The 23,533-nt window shown below is 36.3% G+C and overlaps 1 protein-coding gene across 1 annotated transcript in view; it reads right to left on the reverse strand.

Annotated features, from left to right (window-relative positions):
* Window positions 1-23,533, reverse strand: part of DIAPH3 (diaphanous related formin 3) — a 565,759-nt gene that overhangs the window by 381,294 nt on the left and 160,932 nt on the right. Inside the window, exons 6-9 of the mRNA XM_055089317.1 lie at window positions 17,624-17,698; window positions 17,472-17,541; window positions 12,448-12,584; window positions 10,390-10,499 (exon numbers count right to left, since the gene is read on the reverse strand). Coding sequence (XP_054945292.1) covers window positions 10,390-10,499; window positions 12,448-12,584; window positions 17,472-17,541; window positions 17,624-17,698 — 392 coding nt within the window. The remainder of the gene's footprint in view (window positions 1-10,389; window positions 10,500-12,447; window positions 12,585-17,471; window positions 17,542-17,623; window positions 17,699-23,533) is intronic.

The raw sequence follows: 23,533 nt of genomic DNA on the forward strand, positions 1-23,533 counted from the left end.
TGGGCATATACCCTGAGAAAACCATAATTCAAAAAGAGTCATGTACCAAAATGTTCATTGCAGCTCTATTTACAATAGGCAGGACATGGAAGCAACCTAAGTGTCCATCAACAGATGAATGGATAAAGAAGATGTGGCACATATATACAATGGAATATTACTCAGCCATAAAAAGAAATGAAACTGAGTTATTTGTAGTGAGGTGGATGGACCTGGAGTCTGTCATACAGAGTGAAGTAAGTCAGAAGGAGAAAAACAAATACCGTATGCTAACACATATATATGGAATCTAAGAAAAAAAAATGTCATGAAGAGCCTAGGGGTAGGACGGGAATAAAACACAGACCTACTAGAGCATGGACTTGAGGATATGGGGAGGGGGAAGGGTAAGCTGTGACGAAGTGAGAGAGTGGCATGGACATATATACACTGCCAAACGTAGGGTGGATAGCTAGTGGGAAACAGCCATATGGCACAGGGATTCAGCTGGGTGGTTTGTGGCCACCTAGAGGGGTGGGATAGGGAGGGTTGGAGGGAGGGAGACGCAAGAGGAGAGAGATATGGGAACATATGTATATGTATAACTGATTCACTTTGTTGTAAAGCAGAAACTAACACACCATTATAAAGCAATTATACTCCAATAAAGATGTTTAAAAAAAAACTTTAAAAAAAAATAGAACTGATTGGGACATTTCAATTGTAGGTTTTAGTTTGAAGGTTGAGGAAATGAGTTAAAGAAAAGTAAAAAGCTATCAACGTGGTAGAAGATAAATGAAGAGATTGTGGTGTCCTGGAAGAATGGGAGAAAAGTGTGTCAACGGGGAGAGTGAGCAACTGTGTCAAATGCTCTAATAGGTCAAATAAGATAATTACCACTGCATCTGGAAAATTGGTTACTTGATGAGAAGTTTCTACAAAGGGACAGAACTGCTGTTGCACATGGAAAACATTTTCCTTCTCACATGTACCATATGCAACCAGTAAATGAAAGCATACAATTAAAATGGCTCTAAAATATTCTCCTTGCTCCAAATGTACCTTTATACTTTAGAAATACTGCTTATTAACCTTTGGTTTAAACAAGGCTTATAAGTAAGACACATCTTTAGGTGTTAGATATGTACTCAGTTCTAATGATTTGTAAAGTAAATGCTGTAAACTCATTTGTTACTCTTTCCCCAATTATCAAAAAGGAGCCTTACACGAGAAAAGGTATTTTTAACATAACTTCTAGCTATAAAGATGTGTCTGCACATACAGGCACGCACATATCCAGCTAGAATCCAGGACAGTTGAGGATTTCCTCAAGAGCAGCAACAGACTGAAAATGTCCTGCAAAAGCTGAGACCAGCAAACTCCACATAGCCAAGGATTAGGAAAATAAGCAGCCAAAACAGTAATTACAAATAGTGGGACAAATGTCAGCAATGTTGTAAACTAGAGGGGTAAAGACATATAACAGGGGACAAAGTAGATAAACTGTAAGCAAAAATCTCAAAGATATTCAATATGAGGGATAGAGCTTGTCAAAGGCAATCTTAAGAACAAGGCAAATGATCAAAGGAAAATCATTAGAAGTAGAAAGAGGTTAAACAGCAAGACAAAGACACATGCCGGAATTTACATCACTTAATCAGCAAAGCAGCTTTCTGCCCTTGAAAATGAAGTGAGAAGGTTTCTTCATATGTGAGTATGTATCACCTAAAGTTCCTCTAGTACACAATTTAATTTACTGCTGTCTATCACTATGTGCAACACAAACAGGAGAAAAAATAAACACTTTATGAATCTTTAACCTTTGGTTTCCAATCCTTTTCAGACAAACAAGTTTAAACACAAAATTCCAGGTATACTAACAGCAGTGATGCTTGAGCCTCAAACACAGCCCTGTCCAGGTTTTTCAAAGGCCACCAGCACAGATGCTTTCTCCATAATTATGTGGAAAGAATTGAAAAGGTATCCAACAAACAGCAAAAGCAAACATTCTTTAGAAAGTTCACACATGGTCAACATATTCATCCTGAATATAACATGTTTTCACATGTAAAATGATGGCTATATTACACTGAAAATATATCAGCTTCCTAAGCTAAATTCAGACTGGAAACAAGCACCAGTAAAGTACTTAAATAAAAATTCTATCAGAATCTGTGAAAACTTAACTATCTGGGCCTGGAAGACACAGGTTAGACCGCTATTCATCTTCTCTACCCCTTAGCAGAAATCATCTGTCTCTCTTTGCACAATCAAATTCTACATTATCAAGTTAAAATGAGTAAATGATGCTTATAGAGAAATATCTTGCCTCCAGTGCAACTAAAGAAACTCCAAAGAATTTTAAAATCTCATGCGTTAATTCAGAATATAAACTAAAATCGACTACTACATTATGTAGACAAACACAGAAAGAGTGAAGTATATCAGCATATACAAAGTCCTATAATTTTACTTATATTTCCAATTAAATATTCGGTAATGAACACAGTAAGAGGACAAGTCAGAGCTTGAGGTAACTGCATATATCTCATACAGATGCAGAGAAATAAACTGAAGGATTCAAGAGGCCCTAATTTATATGAACAGGAACAGTTGGATTCAAGACAGAACTTGGATTTTTAAATGTTTATTCAGACACTCCCCCGGAGACATCATGAATTTCTTCTGTGTTCTCCCATTTTGTTGAAACTCCTAGTATTGCAATTTTCATATGAAACATTAGCCAGCTATAAACTCCTGAGTATAAGCTTCTTAAGGACTTAAGCAGTGTATTTCATTCATCTTTATAGTTCTAATATCTAGCAGAACCCTGAACAGCAATCTCTGAATAATTAACTAATTGACTGGTTAATTATGAAACTTAGCAGTTACCTTGAGTCATGAATTTAGTGTATCTTTTTGGTGGTCTATTGTAGCATAAGTGAAAAAATGTATTACACAGACTCAGAAAATTGGCAGTATACTCTAGGACAAAAATGTTTTTTTTTAGTTTAGTGGGTGTGTGCTCCACATGACAATATGAGTTCACGTTAGTATATTATTTTACTGTTTCTTTAATGTTTATTAGCTTAATGGCATATTATTTATTAGTCCATTTTAATATGTTTAACATTTTGATTCATACAGATACAGTAACAAAACTGCTGCAAACCTCAATAAAAGTAGTGGTAAAAAAAGATAGGAATTAAAATAAATTGATCTCTGCATCCTTCTGGAATGCCCCAACAGTGATCCTAAAGATAAACGTTCTACTACACTCTGTATTCTTCATTTGGTCCTTCATTAAATGTGTGAACGACTTACTTGATATTAAAAATAACTCTAGTTAACGCTGACTTTTTTGAGGGGGTAGGAGATACTTGAAACAAAAAGAAACAGTAAATCAAGATATGACTATTCATTACAGGAAGACCTTCATTTGGTCTCGTGCAAAATTAAACTTGGGTACATTTTGAGCATTTAAGAGGTAAGGGAAACAAAACAAACAGAAGCTAATAAACTTGGCTAAATTCAAAAAGGCATTGTAACTTATTTGTTTCAATGTCATATTTGTCGGTTATTGCCAAGTAACATATTTCAAAGTACAGAGTACTATCATATGAACCGAAATTAGTGAAGGTTTTGTTCCATTCACTCAACATTAAGGTACAACAAACGCACACCTTTGTGTATACAGGGACAACACCAGGAGCATCAGGCTGAAGGAGAAGAGGCCAAAAAGGTGACAGAAGGAGGTGCAACGGTCTGCTCTCTGCTGCCAGGCAATTCTCTGTGTCTCTGCATGTATTGCAAGTAGAGGTACAGATGGCTTTTCTTCTGCGAGACCTTGACAAGGATGTCTGTATAGCTAACCATCTTGGAAGACAGAGACAGCATCTCCCCTCCAGAGCAAAAGGGCAGGCAGACCCACAGCCCATTCTGAAAGATCTGTGTTCTCCAAGCTCCTGTAACACAACCTGCCATTGCAGCCATGTCTTCAGACAGTCCCTCCAAAATGAAGACTGGACTCAATTATTTCCTGAACTGAGAACCCAAAAGTTTATCAACTGGCTGGGAGGCCTTGTTGAAAGCACTGTCACCTGGTAGCCCCCCAACCGACAGAGATCCCAATTGGGGTCCCCAACACTATAAACAACATGTTCCTTCCAGGAACACCATGTGTACCTTCAAAACTATGTATCTTGTGGGGAAGCTAGGCATTAACTTGCCTCTCTCTCCAAAAACACCATGACTTACACCTCAGAGGTGCTCCCAAGAGATGCTCAGGTGTGTGAGGAAACAGTACCAGCACACATACAGCCTCAGACGACTGTGGCCATCTCTCCACACCCAGGCCAACTTTGCTTACTCTGAGGAGTTTCCTGGAGAGAACACTGATCACTACATACGTGCACCTGCAGACAGTTATTCCTACGATGAGTCACCAAATTAGAACAGATGATACGAAATGTGTCCCTGCTTTTAGCTGAAGTGATCAGTGACACTGCGTCAGGCCTGCAAGGCACTCAGGTCAGCTTTAATTCATTGGCCGGGTTGTTACAGATGAAAGAGTTGCCCCATATGTCCTCCTTGCTGAACAAAGGGAAGTCTGTGCAATCATTAATACCTCAGGTTGAGTGAAAGAGCAACAGAAGAAGATAAGAAAGCCTCCTGGTGTCCTAAGATAGACCCTGACGGTTTACGGGATTTGTTCAGCTGACGGGATCTGGGACCTGGAAGGCATGCCTGATGTCAGTACTGCAGGGCAGCCTCAACCTGCTGCTTGAAGCACTGCTGACCAGCAGGTTTAATTAAATACTCTAGGAGACAAATGGAAGGGACCTCATTACAGCCTGTATCAGTCAGAGTAACTGCTGCCCATGATAGCAGACTTGGATTCTCTAAGCTCAGGGTGTCGTCCCTATAACACAACCCACTGAAACTGGAAACTGGGGTTGACAAAGCTGATACTTGAGCTACTGCTATGGCTGTGGGTAACTGAAGTCCTGTATTTTTGACCTAGGAGCTCGTGTCTTTTGACAGCAGCATCCATACAAGTGTGGCAGACTAACACAGTAGTTTACAAGTGGCATAAAACCACAGATCCTTTGTGTTCTTGACACTCCAGGAGTCCAGGAAGACACCATAGGAAGGGAAGGTACAGCGTGCTGTCACTAAGAACACAGATGCAGAGGAAAAGTCAAATAGCCAACCCCCAAAACTCCAGGATTCCCACACTTTGATTCCCTTCCTGACAAAAATCTACCACAATTCCATCAGCCCTATGCCCAACAACATGGGTTTGAACAAACTCTTTAGGATCTAGATAATGCTTCTGACACTCTAGCAAAGTATGGCTCTAACAAGAGAAGAAAGAAGACACACATAGAAAGAAAAAATAATAATAAGAGGATAGAAATGAAAATAACAATGAAAATCAAAGTGTGACAGATACTAGAGATTGGTGCACTCATTATTCCAACCCTCTTCTAAGGAAGACCCAGCCAACACAAGGAGCTAATCACACACATGAAGACTGGACCCTATCAGAATCAGAGGTAGTCACGTTATCTTCACCATTATTATTAGCAGACTTAAGTAAATGTAACAATCCTCCCTTATAAAGGACTTTGGAATAAATATACTTTGCACTAAAAGAACAATGAGGATTTTTTAAATTTTACTATCTCCCATTTTCTCCAATTTAAAAGCAAACAATTGGTTTCTATTTTATTCAGAGACAAAAAAGTTTTATTTTTAATTTGATTTGCTAATATCACCCCTGACTAGTACATTTTAATAAATGCAACATAAATAGCTAATGTAATAAAATGGGTACTTAGAGCAATAGCTTTATGGGAAAATTGATAACCAGCTAGTTCTAAAATATTTTTTATTTTTGTTAACTTTAGAAACACCCAGAGAGAAAAGTATTTAGATATTACTAAAGTACTGCTTGATCATTTTAAAGGAAATAGAATTAGCAACCCCAGAAAAGAGAATCTACTTACTTTTTTCCCCCTAAGTTAACTATCAGGAAAACAATAACTTTACTCTTAACTTAAGCTTGCTACCTGCTAGCTTTTTCATACATTTGGCTTAATAGGAAGAAGAAACATCCATTAGAGTATAAACGCACAACAAAATGGTTTAGTAGGGAATATTAGAATTGAGAACAATTCTTTCCATTGTCTACTCTTAATCAAGACCAAACAAATTTAACCTGAACTTATCAGAAAAATAAGAAAGAAATGAATTTAAATGATGCTAAAATGACCTTTCACTTCTCAATGAAAATTAAACTTTAAAAACTATATCAAGAAATTTTAGTGTTTATAGGACATCAAAAAATAACAACATTACTAAGTGTAACAGAAAATATACTTAATTACAACTTAAGCAATTATTTTCATAAAAGCTAATATAATCAGCCACCTGTATCCTGATAAAAATTCCTCAAGCAATTTCCACAGCTGTCCAGAAAGAGGCTGCTGCTAGCCCCTCCTCTCCACCCTTAATGCCGTAACACTAAATATGGCAAATAAGCCGTCATTAAGAAAGAAATCATCCCCACAAATATTCACAGTAGCATTGTTCATAATAACCAAAAAGTTTAAAACAGCCCACATGCCCACCACCTGACAAATGATAAACGAAATGCGGGATACCATACAGCAGCATCATATACGGCACCAACAACAACCACAACAAAATGAGGCTCTGATACATCCTACAGCATGGATGAACCTTGAAAATACTACGCTAAGTGAAAGAAGGAAGAAAAGACCACATACTCTGTGATTTCACTGATACCAAACATCTGGAATACGAAACTCTATAGAGGGAGAAAATAGAGTATTGGCTGCCTACAGCTACAGATAATGAGGGCACCGTGGGGTGACGGCCAGGGCATGAGGGCTTTCTTTTGGGGATGATGAAAATGTACGAAAATTGATTGTGGTGAAAATTGCACCATTCTGAATATACATAAAAAAACATGGAACTGCACACTTTAAATGAATAAATTTTATCTCAATAAAACTGTTAAAAAAAATCATTTCAAAATTATATCAATTATCTGGACGAATATATTTTCATTTCTTCAAGTCTTACTGTCTTCTATGGAATAGTAATCTTAAATTACAGTTTTTAATTAATAGTTATTTTTATCATATTTTATAACTATAAAAATTTTTTCCATAACTTAGCAACTTCAGTAAAATCAGAGTAACTACCCATAATAGAAATGAATAAATTTACCCAAGAATTTTTTTGATTCATGTAGTTTGCCTTCAAGTTCATACAGTAATCAGGATTTTAAAAGACCAGATAGATTTAATGTCTGGTAGCCAAAACAAATTTAATATGCCAAATAACCAAGAATTTTAAGGTTGCAATAGTCAAACTTTCCAATTAATGAGTCAATCATGTCATTTACCTAGGCAAAACTTGACTTTGTTCTTAACGAGCCCTTCTTTATCCTTTCCCTCACAGCTTTCAAACATCAAATGATGTAATAATGTTGTAAAAAAAAGTTGGAACCCCAATTTTATCAAGATTTTTTAAACCTTTTATTTTGAAGTAATTATAGATTCATTGGAAATTGCAAAAAAAAAAAAAAAAAAAACCACGTACAGGTTGGTCCTGAGTACTCTTCACACAATTCCTCCCATTGGTAACTTCCTGCATCATTATAGTACAATACCAAAACCAAGAAGTTGAAATTGGTACAACCCACAGAGCTTTTTCAGATTTTACCAGCTTTACACTCATCTGTGTATGCGTGTACAGTTCTATGCAATCTCATCACATGTATAGATTTGTGAAACCGTCACCACAATCAAGATACAGAACTGCTTTAATTGCACGACACTCCTTCCTGCTATTTATTTACAGTCACCCCACACTTTCCCAGACCCCATTCCAAATCTTTGGCAACCAGTAAAGCAGTAAACTGCTCTTAGAGAACTGTTCTCTATAATTTGGTTATTTCAAGAATGTTATATAAATGAAATCACACAGTGTGTAACCTTTTAGGACTGGCATTTTTCAATCTGCATAATTCTCTGAAGATTCACGCAAGTTGCGTTAAGTCAGAAGTTCGTTCCTCTTTGATGCGGAATAGTATTATATGTACGGTGTACCACAGTGTAACCTGTTGAGGAACACAGGGTTGTTCCCAGTGTGGGGCTATGATAAATAAACCTGCTATAAAAACTTCGGCATGGGCTTCCCTGGTGGGGCAGTGGTTGAGAGTCTGCCTGCCGATGCAGGGGATGTGGGTCGTGCCCCGGTCCGGGAAGATCCCACATGCCGCGGAGCGGCTGGGCCCGTGAGCCACGGCTGCTGAGCCTGTGCGTCCGGAGCCTGTGCTCCGCAACCGGAGAGGCCCGCGTACCGCAAAAAAAAAAAAAAAAAAAAGAAAAAAGAAAAAGAAAAAAATTGTGCATGCATTTTTGTGTGAACATAAGTTTTCATTAGCAAGTTTTCATTAAATGCTGGGTTGTATAGTTAAGTATCAATTTTAATATCAACACTGGTAATGTTTCTTTAAAAAATGAAGATCACATTTAATCTCCACTGACTTTATTTTTTTAATTTACCAAAATTACTTTTTAAAACTAGCATTTGCTGAATGCGTCTGCTAATGAACCAAGCAGCGTACTAAGCATTTAAACCTATATCCTATGTAATCCTTGCATCAACAATGAGCTAGGTACTGAGATTATTGCCATCTTGCAACTGAGAAAACTGAAGTATAGAAAAGATTTGGGAACTGATCCAGAGTCACTAAAACTACGATGTGAAGAGCTGGGACTCAAATTCAAGCCTGCCTCACTCAGAACTCTATTGTTTTCATCATTCCTGTAACATGTGTGTCATTAAATACAAAAAGTATGCATTAGGGTCAAAAGGTCTTTACTTAGGGGATAAACTTTACATGGGACTATTACATTTCATAGTGAGATTTTTAAACTACACATAATTTCTAATAAGCTGCACAAATTACCAAAATTAATCTAATAACCTACTGGTATTTGCACAAACACTGTGCAAGTAAAAGTTACATGAGTACTAGAGGAAAACACAGATAAAGTAATTGTTCAGTTTTTCTCTACACAGTTTCTTTTAGGCTCACTCTTCATTAGTCCTGTGGTGAACAGGAAATCTGGGGCCAATGAGAAATGAGAAGGAAAGGGAAATGAGGGTAATGGTATATGGATTAACAGACCCCAGCCCACCGAGCAACTGAAGGAGCACGGTTGAGGTCAGTGGTGGACACAAAGCCCAGGCCCCCACTCCCAGATGTGGAAGGAGGAGCTCTTTTCCAGACGCTCCAGGAACTGGACCCACACAATACACATACTCAGATCTTCAAGTCTGCATACTGTCCCGAGAAACCAGTCACACAGGGTTCCTCACCACCATTCACAAACACTGTCACCAGAAGCAGATTCACAAAATACCGTCTTCAGAAATGTCATAATAAATTATTAATTTGACAGTCCCTAACACTTTCTGATTTTTCATCAAATACCATGTTTATTTTTTATTAATTTAACACTAAGATCTGGCTTTTCTATTCCTACCACAATGAGAAACAATTAAATGGCTAAGGTACACAGAGCTTTCAAGTAAAAATTAAAGCTATAATATTTTACTATTAACTGTGAAAGTTTTACTTCATAGCTATTAGCACCTTGGTTTCCAAATTTTATTGCACATTAGAATCACCTGAGGATCTTTCAAAAATCCCAATAGCCAGTTCCCAACCACACCAATTAAATTTTTTAAAATTTGAAGGTAGGAATCAGTCATCGATAATTCCTTAAAAATACTTAGGTTTGATTAGCAATGATTGTAACAATAGTTACAGCAATAAAATTCTTGTGTCTTTAAAAAAAGGGAGAAATTAAATGAATATTAGACATGCAGCTTGGGTACTATAATGTTTCAAGTCTAAATGTGACTTTTTGGGAGTGCTTAAAAATCTTTGAAAGAAAAAAAAAAATCTTTGAAAGGATTTTTCTAAGTGTATCTTCGTCTTTCTACCCATGGACACTCTCAACTTTTCAGATATAAAACTAATACAACGAGAAGCCACAATTCACTCAATTGCCTAGACTTCTTAAAAAATTATAAAAATCAACAATTGAGATAACAATTCATGGACTATGATTATATATTTCACAGAGAAGTCTAGTAAGTCAACTTCTAGGAACCTAAGGAAATAATTATAGGTGTACATAAATTTGTATCTATAAGATAAATTATGATATGTTAGAATTCTGTATTTATTAAAAATGCTATAAAATATGAAATGGCATGTGGGGTTTCATACTACAGTATTAAATATAAGTCAGTAAGGGAACAGTTACAAAAAAACAATATGAATGATAAACATGAAACCTACTTGCAATTGAACTGAATTGTGCCGAAGACCTTCCACAATAGAAGAAAATCTGTCAATCTTTCTTTCTTCTCCAGCTGATGTTAAAGCTTCTAAAACTTCTTCAAGGCTATTGGAAAATTTGAAATTATAAAGTAAATTGCAAACAGCAAATAACCCAAATAACCCAATACAATAGCTTAAGCTACTAAACTCCAGAGTCACTACTCCTAGGCAACCAATAACATTTTAAAAGTAGCTTACTGATCATATAGCACATATCAAGCATGAACTATGTTACATGTTTTAATTCATTTATTCCTCATAATAACCCTATGATCATGTTTATTTATCAAGCATTTATATAGTACTTACTACACATCAGGCACTATTAAACCGGTTTACAAATATTAACCATTTTTAATGTATATAATTCTATGAACTCCATAATATGGGATAATTATTTTTATCCCATATTATAGGTTAGGGAACTGAGGAAGAAAAAGGTTAAGCCATTTGTCTAGGGTCTCACGTCTACTAAATGGTAGAGTGGTGGAGCAAGGATCTGGAACCAGACCACCTGTGTAGTAAGCACTATATAAATGCTCTTAACCACTACAACCCTACTCTGTCTTGTGTATAAATAAATGAAGCTCTGGTGCCCAAAAACATATAGTACTAAGGAATTACAGTCAAATATAAAGAATAATGGTTATGCAAGAAGTATACTTGCTACTTCTTTAAAGAATGCTTATGCTAACAGTACCCAGCATACTGTAAAAGCTCACACAGTTTGGACGTAGACACTGTAGTCCTAAGAGTTATTTACTCATTTTGATGACCTATTCTGAAGTCAAGAAATAATAAAAATAATATGGAAGTGGAGGAAGAGGAGTAGAAGAGGGAGGAGGAAAAAGAGGAAGAGGATTAAGAAAGAGAAGGTAAAGGAGAAGGACAAGAAGAGAGGAAAGGAGGGAGGAAGGGATAGGGAAGGAAAAGGGAAGAAGAGAAAAGAGATAGAAGAAACAAGAAGTAAGGGAGGGAGGGGGGAAGAGGAAGGAGGGAAGCCAAGGGAGGAGGATGGAGGAGGAGCAGAAAGGAGTTGGGGGAGAACAGGAAGTATCCTATGTGTCAACATTAAATTCACACTTAGGTTTCTGCACCAAAATTAACATGGCCTTTTTAAAATGGGAAAGTGCAGAAGCTGTACGCCTGGCTTTGCAGCTGGGACTGCAGCAGGCACGGCCTCATCCAGGGATACAAACGATAGCTACATATGGGGGCAGAGGGCCAGGGCTGAGCGGTGCCTGTTGACTCTCCAACTAAGTCCAAACTGAGTGGCGCTACAGTTATCGGCCCCACAGGACCTCTACATGAACAATTTTTAAATGCGTGCAGGAGGTTTCACTTACAGGGCTCTGCCTACCCTTATAGGAGGGAGGGCCATTTCTGTTTGTTCTTTTGGTTGTTCAGTTTGTATATCTTTATCATTTATAAAAAGTATTTTAAATAATTTTTAAATGCTTTCTTGTAATAAGAACACTAATCTTCCTTAAAACGAAAAACAGGTTTATTTTTATTTATCTTTTAATATGTATGTAATGGTCTTTTAGTTACAGCTCTAGCAATTGTGGATAATGTCTTTAAAGTTAAAACTTTAGTATGTACTTAACTGTCAAGGACCTTGAACCCTCAACCATTACATTATCAATTACTCACTTATTAGTGAAAAAATTCTATCCCCCAAAAAAAAACATAAGAAACAGAACCAATTTGTATATTTTTCAAAGTCTTCATTTAGAATGTGTATTTAGGTTTTGAGTTCAGAACAGTTTAAATATAATGAAGAAATCCATTTTTCATAGAAACATGTTAGCCCATAACTACTATATTGATTAAGAGAAAAAAAATACTACTCAAACATTTCTGTTCAGCCAATATAAATCTAAATCACCTGCTTAAGTATAGTTCATTTTTTTAAAGTAAATTCTAGACTAAAATAGAATAATGAAAACATTATATGACTCAAACTGTATTAAATTATTATGTAATGAGAGAAATAAGTTGAGAAGACTTACATGCTTTCCTCCCCTACGATGCACACTGCAGAAAGGAGTTTAACCACATCCGTCATCATACTGGGCTTCTCAGGATCAATGGCTCTGGCTAACAAAGAAAGACTCCTCTCTTCACTCATAATTCTTTCCAAGCCATACTACAACATTTTGGAAATAAGAGGTTAAATTTTAGTGCTTAGTTGAAAAAATAGTGCCCTGAAGGAAATGTGGTTATTTTTAAAATGTTTATAATATATGTGTACATGTAGTAAAGCCAGAAAATATAAAGAATGCATAACATCCTAAAAAAATTCATAGAAGTATTCCCTTTACATTAAGAACTATGAGAATCAATCAAATATAGATAACCCCTCAAAGGTAATTTTACAGCAATATGACTGATAATTACTAAGATAGATAAGTGGCCAACTAGAGAAAGAGAGAAGCAGTGAGGAATACTGAGATTTCCCAACAGGAACATACAAAATGAACGGACCGATACTGAACCAGACGCTGAGGCCCTGAGGAGCTCTACTAGGAAGGAAGGTTGGTAAGAGGTACCACAAATAAATGCACAGATCACTGTCCCAGAGAAATATAACGTGAACCACATGTCCAATGTAAAATTTCAAACAAAAAGTAAAACTGATTTTAATAGAATTATTCCAATATACCCAAAATATTATCATTTTAACATATAATCAATATAAAACATTTATTGATGAGATATTTTTACTTTTTTTTTCTTCCCAAGTATTCAAAATCTAGTGTGTATTGTACACGTACAGCACAGCTCAGTTCAGACTAGCCACATCTCAAGGGCTCAGGAGCCACATGTGGCAACCACATTACACAGTGTGGGCCTAGATAGTAACACTTGGTTCATAAACAGGCAAAAGCTGAAGGGTGATTCGGGCTTATATCATGTAGAAACTGCCATAAGAACATGTGTATTCTGATCTGAACGATATTTTGTTATCAGAAAGACAATGCAGTTGTAAACACATTATATAAATGGAATGATTTTGAATGAGGCCAAAGTTTGCTACTGCCAGGATGTCACATTCAATTGGAAGATAAGGAGTTATGTTAATGACTTAGTGCTTTGATTTAAGTATGTATACATCCCTTAGGGTCTACTTACAATCTATGGAAGATAAGTATCAAATAACAGAGGATGAATAGAAGCAATAAAACAGTACTATTTATCTACCATACATTCCAGAGGATCCTTTTAAAGAGTGAGAATTTAGTTGATTAGAATTATTACTAAGCACTAAAAAGGAACTTAATCCTAATTACAGACCTATGAACTTAAAATTAGCACTAGGTATTGGTATCAAAGTAAAATCTATAACAAGCTTAGATCCAAATGCTTTGAATGTTATGAATGTTATGAAAACCTATTTATAAGTTTCCTGTCTTGTATATCGCATTTACATAAAGAAGCTTCACACTGTGGTGAAATATTGCACTTGCTTTAAACCACTATCTAAAGAACACAGGTACAAAGAAGGAAGTACAAACAGAAGGGTCAAGGGCCCCAGGGTATGATTTTTGAAGGGACTTCTCTGTCCTGTTGGTGAAAGGAAAACGTTTACAAGGAAACAGCTAAACCAACCAGGAAATGCTCACTTTTATGATACTCTGGGCTGTTTCATAACTGGAAACAAAGAAAAGTAGGCATGGGGCCAGAGACTACAATATGCCTCGACAATCATTCCTGGGAATTGTCAGAGTTTTGTAATGTACCACTTAGACCCAATTCAAAAAGTCAATCAGCCAATGATTACCAAGTACCAAAGGGCTAGCTCTGTCCTAATAAACCTGAGACTGAGTAAAGCTTGCCTTCAGCACTTCCTCCTTCACTTCCCCCACTCTGGGCCTGAGCCAGCACCTGCCCTTCTGGAATCAGAATCCTGTGGCTCCTCCAGCCATTCAAAGCTACTCATACTGATTTCCTCTAAGGGATACCACCTACCTTCTCTGTCAGGCCCTCTGACCCTAAACCATGTGTCAAGAGTGGAATAGGAGCATTCTCTGATCTCCTAGTTTCGACCAGCGTCCTGTGAACTCAAAGCTGCATCACTGGCAATATTCTCTGACTTTGCTAATGGAAAATTGCACGGTGCTCATTTTGAGACTGGAATGAGGCCAGATTACCACTACTGAGTATCTAGAATTAAAGACTGAACTGCTGCCTACTTGTATAAAATTACTCTCTTTCAATTATTTTAAAAAAACAAAGCAAAACTAAACCCGTTGACTCTGTGAGAGAAACAGTCAACTTACCAGTGCTGGCACTTAAAGTGCATTAAATGAAGGCTATTACAAGGTTAGAGAGATGGTGACCAATTTTGGAAGGTCTAAGAATGTCTCTCCACTGAATGTCAAGGATCCACTCCAGATTTTAGGAAAACTCACATGTTCTAAACTGAGGACCAGTGCCAGGTTCCCTTTGCATTCTATTTGAGGCCTATTATTACCTAATAGGTAGAACTGCAGGCCACTGACAGTGTGTTAGGCAGGGGAAGGTAAATACCCTAAATCCCTGTGTCAGATGCCCTACATGAACACTGGTGCTGAATGACTACCCACGGTGAGTTAATACCAGCAGCAGAGATAACGTAGGGAGGGGGCTGGCTTCAGGAACAAGGCACCCTCACTGGGGGTACACACCTTAACACAAAAAGTTAACTGACCAAAATGAAACCCCTATTCTGACTACCTCTTAATTTAAAGGTATTTAACTTTTCATCTTGACTTTTATTTTCTTCCTAATAAATATTCAAAATCTTCTATTTAAACACTACTATAAAGTTCAATATCAGATTCACTCATAATATCAATTGTATAATTAATTACTAGTACCAAATAAGGTACTAGTACCTACATTTTTTTTCTCTTAAAGCCTATATTTTTCATCATTCAATGAACTTTTATAAAGACTGCACAGTAAGGTAGAGGAAAAACCATCAACCAATCTTGGGAAAAAAAATATTTACCAAAAAATTTCACATATAATTATGTTTAGAATTCAGACATTATAATTCCAAGTATCAGTAACTTTTTATTCATATCAGCATGACAGTAATAAATGCAAATGGAATATATTCCAGCTCCACATAAACTATAAACAAAATAATCCATTATTATAACAATAAATCACATTATATTAATTAGAATATAAATACATAAAGTTTACTCCCTTTCCAATTCAGTCTTAAACCAAGTAGGAATATTATCTTCTATATACCACTTCACTTTAACCATGACATTCTTAAATTCAAATTATGATCCAAATGCCCTGTGCCCCTTTGTTTTGGAAAAATGTTCCTGGGTTTTCGCTACTCTTAGCCTTCCCATCACCAGTGAAATTTCCAGTTTCTATATTCTTATTTTAGAAGCCCCCCCCACCCCCCGGCTGAAAGCAAGTGTTATATACTCAGTGTGAAAAGATGTCTCCCTATGAGCAATTTGATTCCTTTATTCACTCACTCTTAAATCATACTCTACAAAGGTTACATAATATATCTAAAATCGAATTCTCACAGAACAGTGAGTTCAGTACAGAAAGTACTTGTGATTTCTACATCAGATATTTTCCCTGAAAATCATATCTGACTGGAGGAAGCAGGGAGGTGAAAAATATTTCATTGGTTAAAAATAGAAAACTTAACTCCAGAAAATGATGAAAAATCCATAAATAATTCAATTAAAAAAATAATTAGAAAATATAAATATTTGCTGCATTTAATAAAAAGAAATGTAAATGTTAATAATTTAAGTACAAGTACGAAGTTCTCTAAAAGTTTATTTTAAAAATGAGGATGACAAAAATATTAAAAATTAAAATTAATCAGAAATACACAGTTTTGCTATAAAACACAAATCATCACCCAACATAGGTAAAATTTCCTCTCCCGCTGTCTAATGAATGAAAACACCTATCATTACTGCACACATCATGAGGTAGATATGTTTAGATGTTAGAGCTAGAGACATGGCATGGAATAGAGCTAATTTCTGCAATTAACAGTATGAAAAAAAGGAAACACAGATAAACCCAGCTTCAGTACAGAGCATAAACCATTTCTCTCTTCTAATGTATCCTCTTTAAATATTCAAACTGCAGACCTGCCATATTATATTTGGTTTCAATATTACAGTTGACTCTTGAACATCACAGGGGTTAGGGGCACCAACTCCTCATGCAGTCAAAAATCTGAGTATAATTTCTGACTCCCCCAAGACTTAACTACTAATAGCCTACACTTGACCAGAAGTCTTACCAATAACACAGAGTTGATTAACACATATTTTGTCTGTTATATGTATTATATACTATATTCTTACAATAAAGTAAGGTAGAGAAAAGGTTATTTTAAAAAAGCAGAAGGAAGAAAAAATACACTTACAGTACAAATATGTATTTATTTTTAAAAATCCACATATAAGTGAACCACTGCAGTTCAAACACATATTGTTCAAGGGTCAACTGTACTTGCATTAAGCATCATTGCTCCTCCACCTCTGGGACCTGTTCATATCTGTTCACATTAATTTCATTAAAAATTAAATCTCTGGACTATAAAAACTAAGTCTTTTCAATTTAATTCTTTGGGGTAATAAGTATTACTGCAGACCACATTTAATAATCGTGTATGATTTCAAAGCTGATTCATGCTATACTTCTGAAAATTAAAAGAGAAGAGGGAAGGAAGAGAAGGGAACAAAAAAGAGGACAGACAGGGAGGTAGAGAGGTAGGGAGGAAGGACGGGAGGAAAAGAAAATTAATCTGCCCATGAAGGGTTAAGCACCAGAAGAGGACCTATTCATCCCCAAGTTTCTCCTGTTGAGAGACAGTTGATTTGATAGAAAACTAGAAATCAATACTTCAATATTTTTTCCATTATATGCTGAAGAGCTTATCAAAGCAATGCATCGCTTTAGTGCAAATTCTATATTACATAACTCTTCTTTCATAAGAATTTCTGTAAGAACTGATAAAGAACAACTACAATACAATTACCTATGTACATACCTGGGTGTTCATCAAGGCCTTTAGACACTGTATGACTTTGTGCTGATTCTTCTTTATAATTTTTTCTTGTCTGCATAAAAGGTATCAATGTTGGAATCATCACTGGACATGCAAATGTAGCTTAATTAGAAATAATGATTAGCAATACTTACATTCTGCCACTAATCAGCTTTTCCAAAATGTCCAGTAATAATCCAAGCCCCTCATGTCCAAAGCTCTCCACCCAACTGAAAAACAGAAGAAAGGGTAGTCATATATTAAGTCAGTATTCTAGTTTGGAATATCACAATAATGCTATATACTCACAAATATTTTGCACTGGTTATATTCTAGTCATAAATACAATAAAAGAATAACACTATGTATAAAATCATTCATGATTCATAATTTTTGTGAAAAAAGGAGCGATGATGTGATAAGCCAGTGATGTGCTGAACCCAGCTTGCACTTGGCTTGTGAGAGCTGAGTGTGCCCAGCTCTTCCATGCCCCATGTCCAATGACATCATGTTAGTAGCTTAAAACCTGCCATGTTGGAAGTATTGACACTACAGAAATCAGCAAATGCTGCCAATCAGAGCATCCCCTCACCCAGAGCTGGTTGTTAAACATTTAACAGCACACCACTGGATAAGCCTCACTCTGGACTATTCCAAAGAGCAGAAATTGGGCAAGTGAGCAATATTTAAAGAGAAAAGATTCTGGTCTACAAAAAGAAAAAGATTACTGAAAAAATTAGTCAAAATATTGTAAAAGCATGTTCTAGGAGAATTTTCCAAACCACTAAAATACATCTTTATAAATGTTAACAATTTCTTAAATTTCAAAGTTCAGTTGTATTTTTAAAAAGAGCTTTATCATTATTTTTAAATGAATATTTTCATCTTGACCCAACCACCTCTATTCCATTAAACCCATTAACATAATCAAAGTATGTATGTAATTAGGATAGCAGTGCCAATAGACAACAGTTCACCTTGATTATAGAAAAACTACCTTAGGAGAAATCAGTGTTGATGTGGAAAGCCTAGCACAATAAATAAAATAATGTTAACAATAAGTCTTCCAAAAAGTGGGGGAAAGAAAAAGATATAATATGATATATAGGTGTATTTCATTGTATATATGTGCTTGTATACATATTTGTTTGTATGTATGATTTTATGTGTGTATGTGTGTAGCCTTTGAAAAATGGAATATTAATAACAAACTTTCATCCAATAATCAAAAGCAGGATCTTATAAAGAATAAAAAATTTAAGTCACATACCAGGATATAATACCATTTTCTTACTTAAGACACAATATTACATTCCTTAGAAAATAAGAGTAAACACCTAATGTAATATATTTGCATGAGAAATAAAAATATTATTTTAAAAATTCCAGGGACTTCCCTGGTGGTCCAGTGGTTAAGACTCGGCACTTCCACCGCAGGGGGCGCAGGTTTGATCCCTGGCTGTGGAACTAAGATCCCACATTTCTGGCATGGTGCGGCCAAAAATTTAAAAAAAAAAAATTCCCTCTTCTTCACTTCTACACTTCTGTGAACACGGCTTAATCACCTACAAATAGTCAGAGTTTCTGATTTTAACCACCCTCCCCAAAGAAAATAATTTGCCATTTAGATTGGCAGACTCATCTCAGACTATTTTACTCATCTCTTCTCTATGAAAACCACAGAATAACTGATTCAAGAATGCACTTAAACAGGAAAGATACTCCCGTGTACAAGAAAAGACTGAAGATCACTATTATAGCTAAGGTGAAGAAAAAAAGTTCAATATAAGTTGGTGTTTTCAAACCAGGATGCTACTTCAAAAGTTAAGAGTTTACTCTCCACTATCAGCATCGCACAGATTACTTGTAGGCATTTCAAATCTAGCTTTCATATTTCATGAAAACGCCTATAGCATCCCACTTAACTGTTTGCCTTGTTGACATCCAATTCTGTATTTATTCTTATTTCACTTGCAGCAGGGAAGCTTGAAATCACACAGGCAAAGAGTAATTTGAGCGTTTTGCTTGGGCTGGCACTGAGATGTGTGGACAGACTCTGTTCATCAGACCCTCCTGTCTTAGTACCTCACAATAAGACTTCACTATTTTGTTTGAAGTGTTTCAACAATCTCTATATTCAAAAGTATATCCATAAAGATATCGTAAAGCTAATATAAATGGTTTAGGATTCTTCATACTGCTATCACCTTCAATCATCATAGAGAATAAAGTTACTATTCCTAAAACTGCCTTATAAAAAATATACAAAGTATTTTAAAATTTTGTTAATGTAACAAAAAGATTTTCTTGCACATGATATGCTCATGTTGGAGCCCACTATAAAATTCAGGAAGCATATCAATCCAGGTAAATCAAGTCTGAGTAATAAATAATAGAACACAGCTATTTTGAAAATTTATCACCCCTACTACAACAACTATTTAACTATAGAAAACTGGGACCCACAGAATTTCTCAAATCAACTATTTCTGGACCCACTAAATAACTCTCTTCTACAATGCAGAACATGAGTCATTAAAGTAAAACTTAGGTCCACTTATGCATATTACATATGAACTAATTCTCTATAAAAGAAACTTACTAAGGTTGAATGTAAAGAAGCATTATACCCAATTACTTTACACTACAACCTTTTAACTCACGGTGGGAATTAATTTCTTGACAATGATAAAATCAGAGAGATTGGCAACAGCCTTCTGAAAGCCAGACTATACTTTACATCATAAAACATATCAATAACAAGGAAAGTCAGACAGGGTTCGGGGAAAGGAAGAGAAGATGCTTGATAACAAAAGAAACACTAATATGTAAACATAAAAAGAAAGCTGATGAAAATACTTATTGAAAAGGTAATATTATAATATAAACTAAATGTGCATAAAAAGTTTCATATTTTTCTTAAAAATTTGCAAGGCCAACATACTGTTGTATTAACAAGCTATCATTCACAAACCCATTCTCTCAAAACCCTTGCCCTCACCCCTGCTATTTTCAGCAATGTTATTTTTAAGAATAGGAGCAAATATCACTTCCTATCTCTTCTGGAAAAGATATTCAAGATAAAAAAGTGATATTGAGTAGGCAGGTCTGCAGTGCTGACAGAGGTTTATTAAAATCGATAGCTTTCTACAGAAGTGAAAAATTTCTCATCATCAATGTAAGAAGCAACCTGGAAAAAAATTATCAACTGATCTATAAATGATCAATATTCCGGAAACAAAATCTGTGCTATTTACTCTGTGCCTGTCAGCATAGTGCCATAGGGCGTTATGTGGTTTAACTAAAACCTGCATTCGTGGATAGAATAAGCACTGGGCAAATGTTTTTTATTTGTGAATAGAAATGACAGAGATTAGTATGACGTGTAATGAAAAAAAAAACGCTTTAAAACAGCAGAAAGTAACGTGCTAAGTACTAATTTAACACAAAATCTACCTCTTAAAATTCCATAATGGGAGAAGGTGAGATTTCCACTATTGAGAAACAACGGAAAAGAGCTGCAGCTGCTCACTGGAGAACTGAAAGATCGAGATAGAGAGCTCAATGATATGGGTGCAGTACATCAGAGACAACTTCTTTCACAGGAAGAGGCTCGGCAGAAAGTGTTGACTTTGGAAGAACGTTGCAGCAAATTAGAAGGAAACTTTATGTCTTGATTCCATCAAGGATGAATCTGGGAAATGAAAACTAACAACAACTCTCTCGGACACCTTAACGGGACAGCAGCTACTATTAGAAGTCCTCTTTTTGAAGAGACAGGGATGCCTACTCTCCCCCTTCCTCAGAGAGGGTGATCACAGAGAGCACATTCAGATGTTAATCCTGTGGTTTGTGAGCAACTTGTATTTTCTAGAGATTTCACAATGCAACTATCCTTTAAGAAACTACTGCTAGGGTGGACCTTCAAGACGGTGGAGGAGTAAGAAGCGGAGATCACCTTCCTCCCACAAGTACATCAAAAATACATCTATGTGTGGAACAACTCCTACAGAACACCTACTGAACGCTGGCAGAGGACCTCAAAAGTCCCAAAGGGCAAGAAAATCCCCACGTACCTAGTCATATGACTGACAGTGTCTTGGTGCTCCAGCCTGGTGTGAGGCATGAGCCTCTGAGGTGGGAGAGCGGAGTTCAGGAAACTGGACCACCAGAGACCTCCTGGCCCCACGTAATATCAATCGGCGAGACCTCTCCCAGAGACCTAAGACCCAGCTCCACCCAATGGCCAGCAAGCTCCAGTGCTGGACGCCCCATGCCAAACAACTAGCAAGACAGGAAAACAACCCTTTAGGCAGAGAGGCTGCCGAAAATCATAATAAGTTAACAAACACCACAAATCACACCATTTGACACAGCCCTGCCCACCAGAAAGACAAGATGCAGCCCCACCCACCAGAACACAGGCACCAGTCCCCTCCACCAGGAAGCCTACACAAGCCACTGAACCAACCTTACCCACTGGAAGCAGACACCAAAAGCAACGGGAACGATGAACCTGCAGCTTGCGAAAAGGAGACCCCAAACACAGTAAGTTAAGCAAAATGGGAAGACAGAGAAATATGTGGCAGATGAAGGAGCAAGGTAAAAACCCACCATACCAAACAAATGAAGAGGAAATAAGCAGTCTACCTGAAAAAGAATTCAGAGTAATGATAGTAAAGATGATCCAAAATCTTGGAAATAGGATGGAGAAAATACAAGAAACATTTAACAAGGACATAGAAGAACTAAAGAGCAAACAAACAATGATGAACAACACAATACATGAAATTTAAAATTCTCTAGAAGGAACCAATAGATGAATAACTGAGGCAGAAAAAATAGATAAGCGACGTGGAAGATAAAATAGTGGAAATAACTACCACAGAGCAGAGTAAAGAAATAAGAATGAAAAGAATTGAGGGCAGTCTCAGAGACTTCTGGAAAACATTAAATGCACCAACGTTCAAATTATAGGGGTCCAAGAAGAAGAAGAGAAAAAGAAAGGGACTGAGAAAATATTTGAAGAGATTATAGTTGAAAACTTCCCTAACGTGGGGAAGGAAATAGTCAAGTCCAGGAAGCGCAGAGAGTCCCATACAGGATAAATCCAAGGAGAAAAACGCCAAGACACATATTAATCAAACTGTCAAAAATTAAATACAAAGAAAAAATATTAAAAGCAGCAAGGGAAAAGCAACAAATAACATACAAGGGAATCCCCATAAGGTTTAAGGTTAACAACTGATCTTTCAGCAGAAATTCTGCAAGCCAGAATGGAGTCACAGGACATATTTAAAGTGATGAAAGGGAAAAACCTACAACCAAGATTACTCTACCCAGCAAGGATCTCATTCAGATTCGACAGAGAAATTAAAACATTTACACACAAGCAAAAGCTAAGAGAATTCAGCACCACCAAACCAGCTTTACAACAAATGCTAAAGGAACTTCTCTAGGCAGGAAGCACAAAAAAAGGAAAAGACCTACAAAACAAACCCAAAACAATTAAGTAAAGGGTAATAGGAACATACATATCAATAATTACCTTAAATGTAAATGGATTAAATGCCCCAACCAAAAGATACAGACTGGCTGAATGAATGCAAAAAAAAAGACCCATATATATGCTGTCTACAAGAGACCCACTTCAGACCTAGGGACACATACAGACTGAAAGTGAGAGGATGGAAAAAGATATTCCATGAAATGGAAATCAAAAGAAAGCTGGAGTAGCAATTCTCATATCAGACAAAATAGACTTTAAAATAAACACTATTCCAAGAGACAAAGAAGGACACTACATAATGATCAAGGGATCAATCCAAGGACATATAACAATTGTAAATATTTATGCACCCAACATAGGAGCACCTCAACACATAAGGCAAATGCTGACAGCCATAAAAGGGGAAATTGACAGTAACACAATAATAGTGGGGGACTTTAACACCACACTTTCACCAATGGACACATCATCCAACATGAAAATAAATAAGGAAACACAAGTTTTAAATGATACATTACACAAGATGGACTTAATTGATATTTATAGGACATTCCAT

Source organism: Physeter macrocephalus, chromosome 13, assembly GCF_002837175.3.
Source record: "Physeter macrocephalus isolate SW-GA chromosome 13, ASM283717v5, whole genome shotgun sequence".
Classification (NCBI taxonomy): Eukaryota; Metazoa; Chordata; class Mammalia; order Artiodactyla; family Physeteridae; genus Physeter; species Physeter macrocephalus.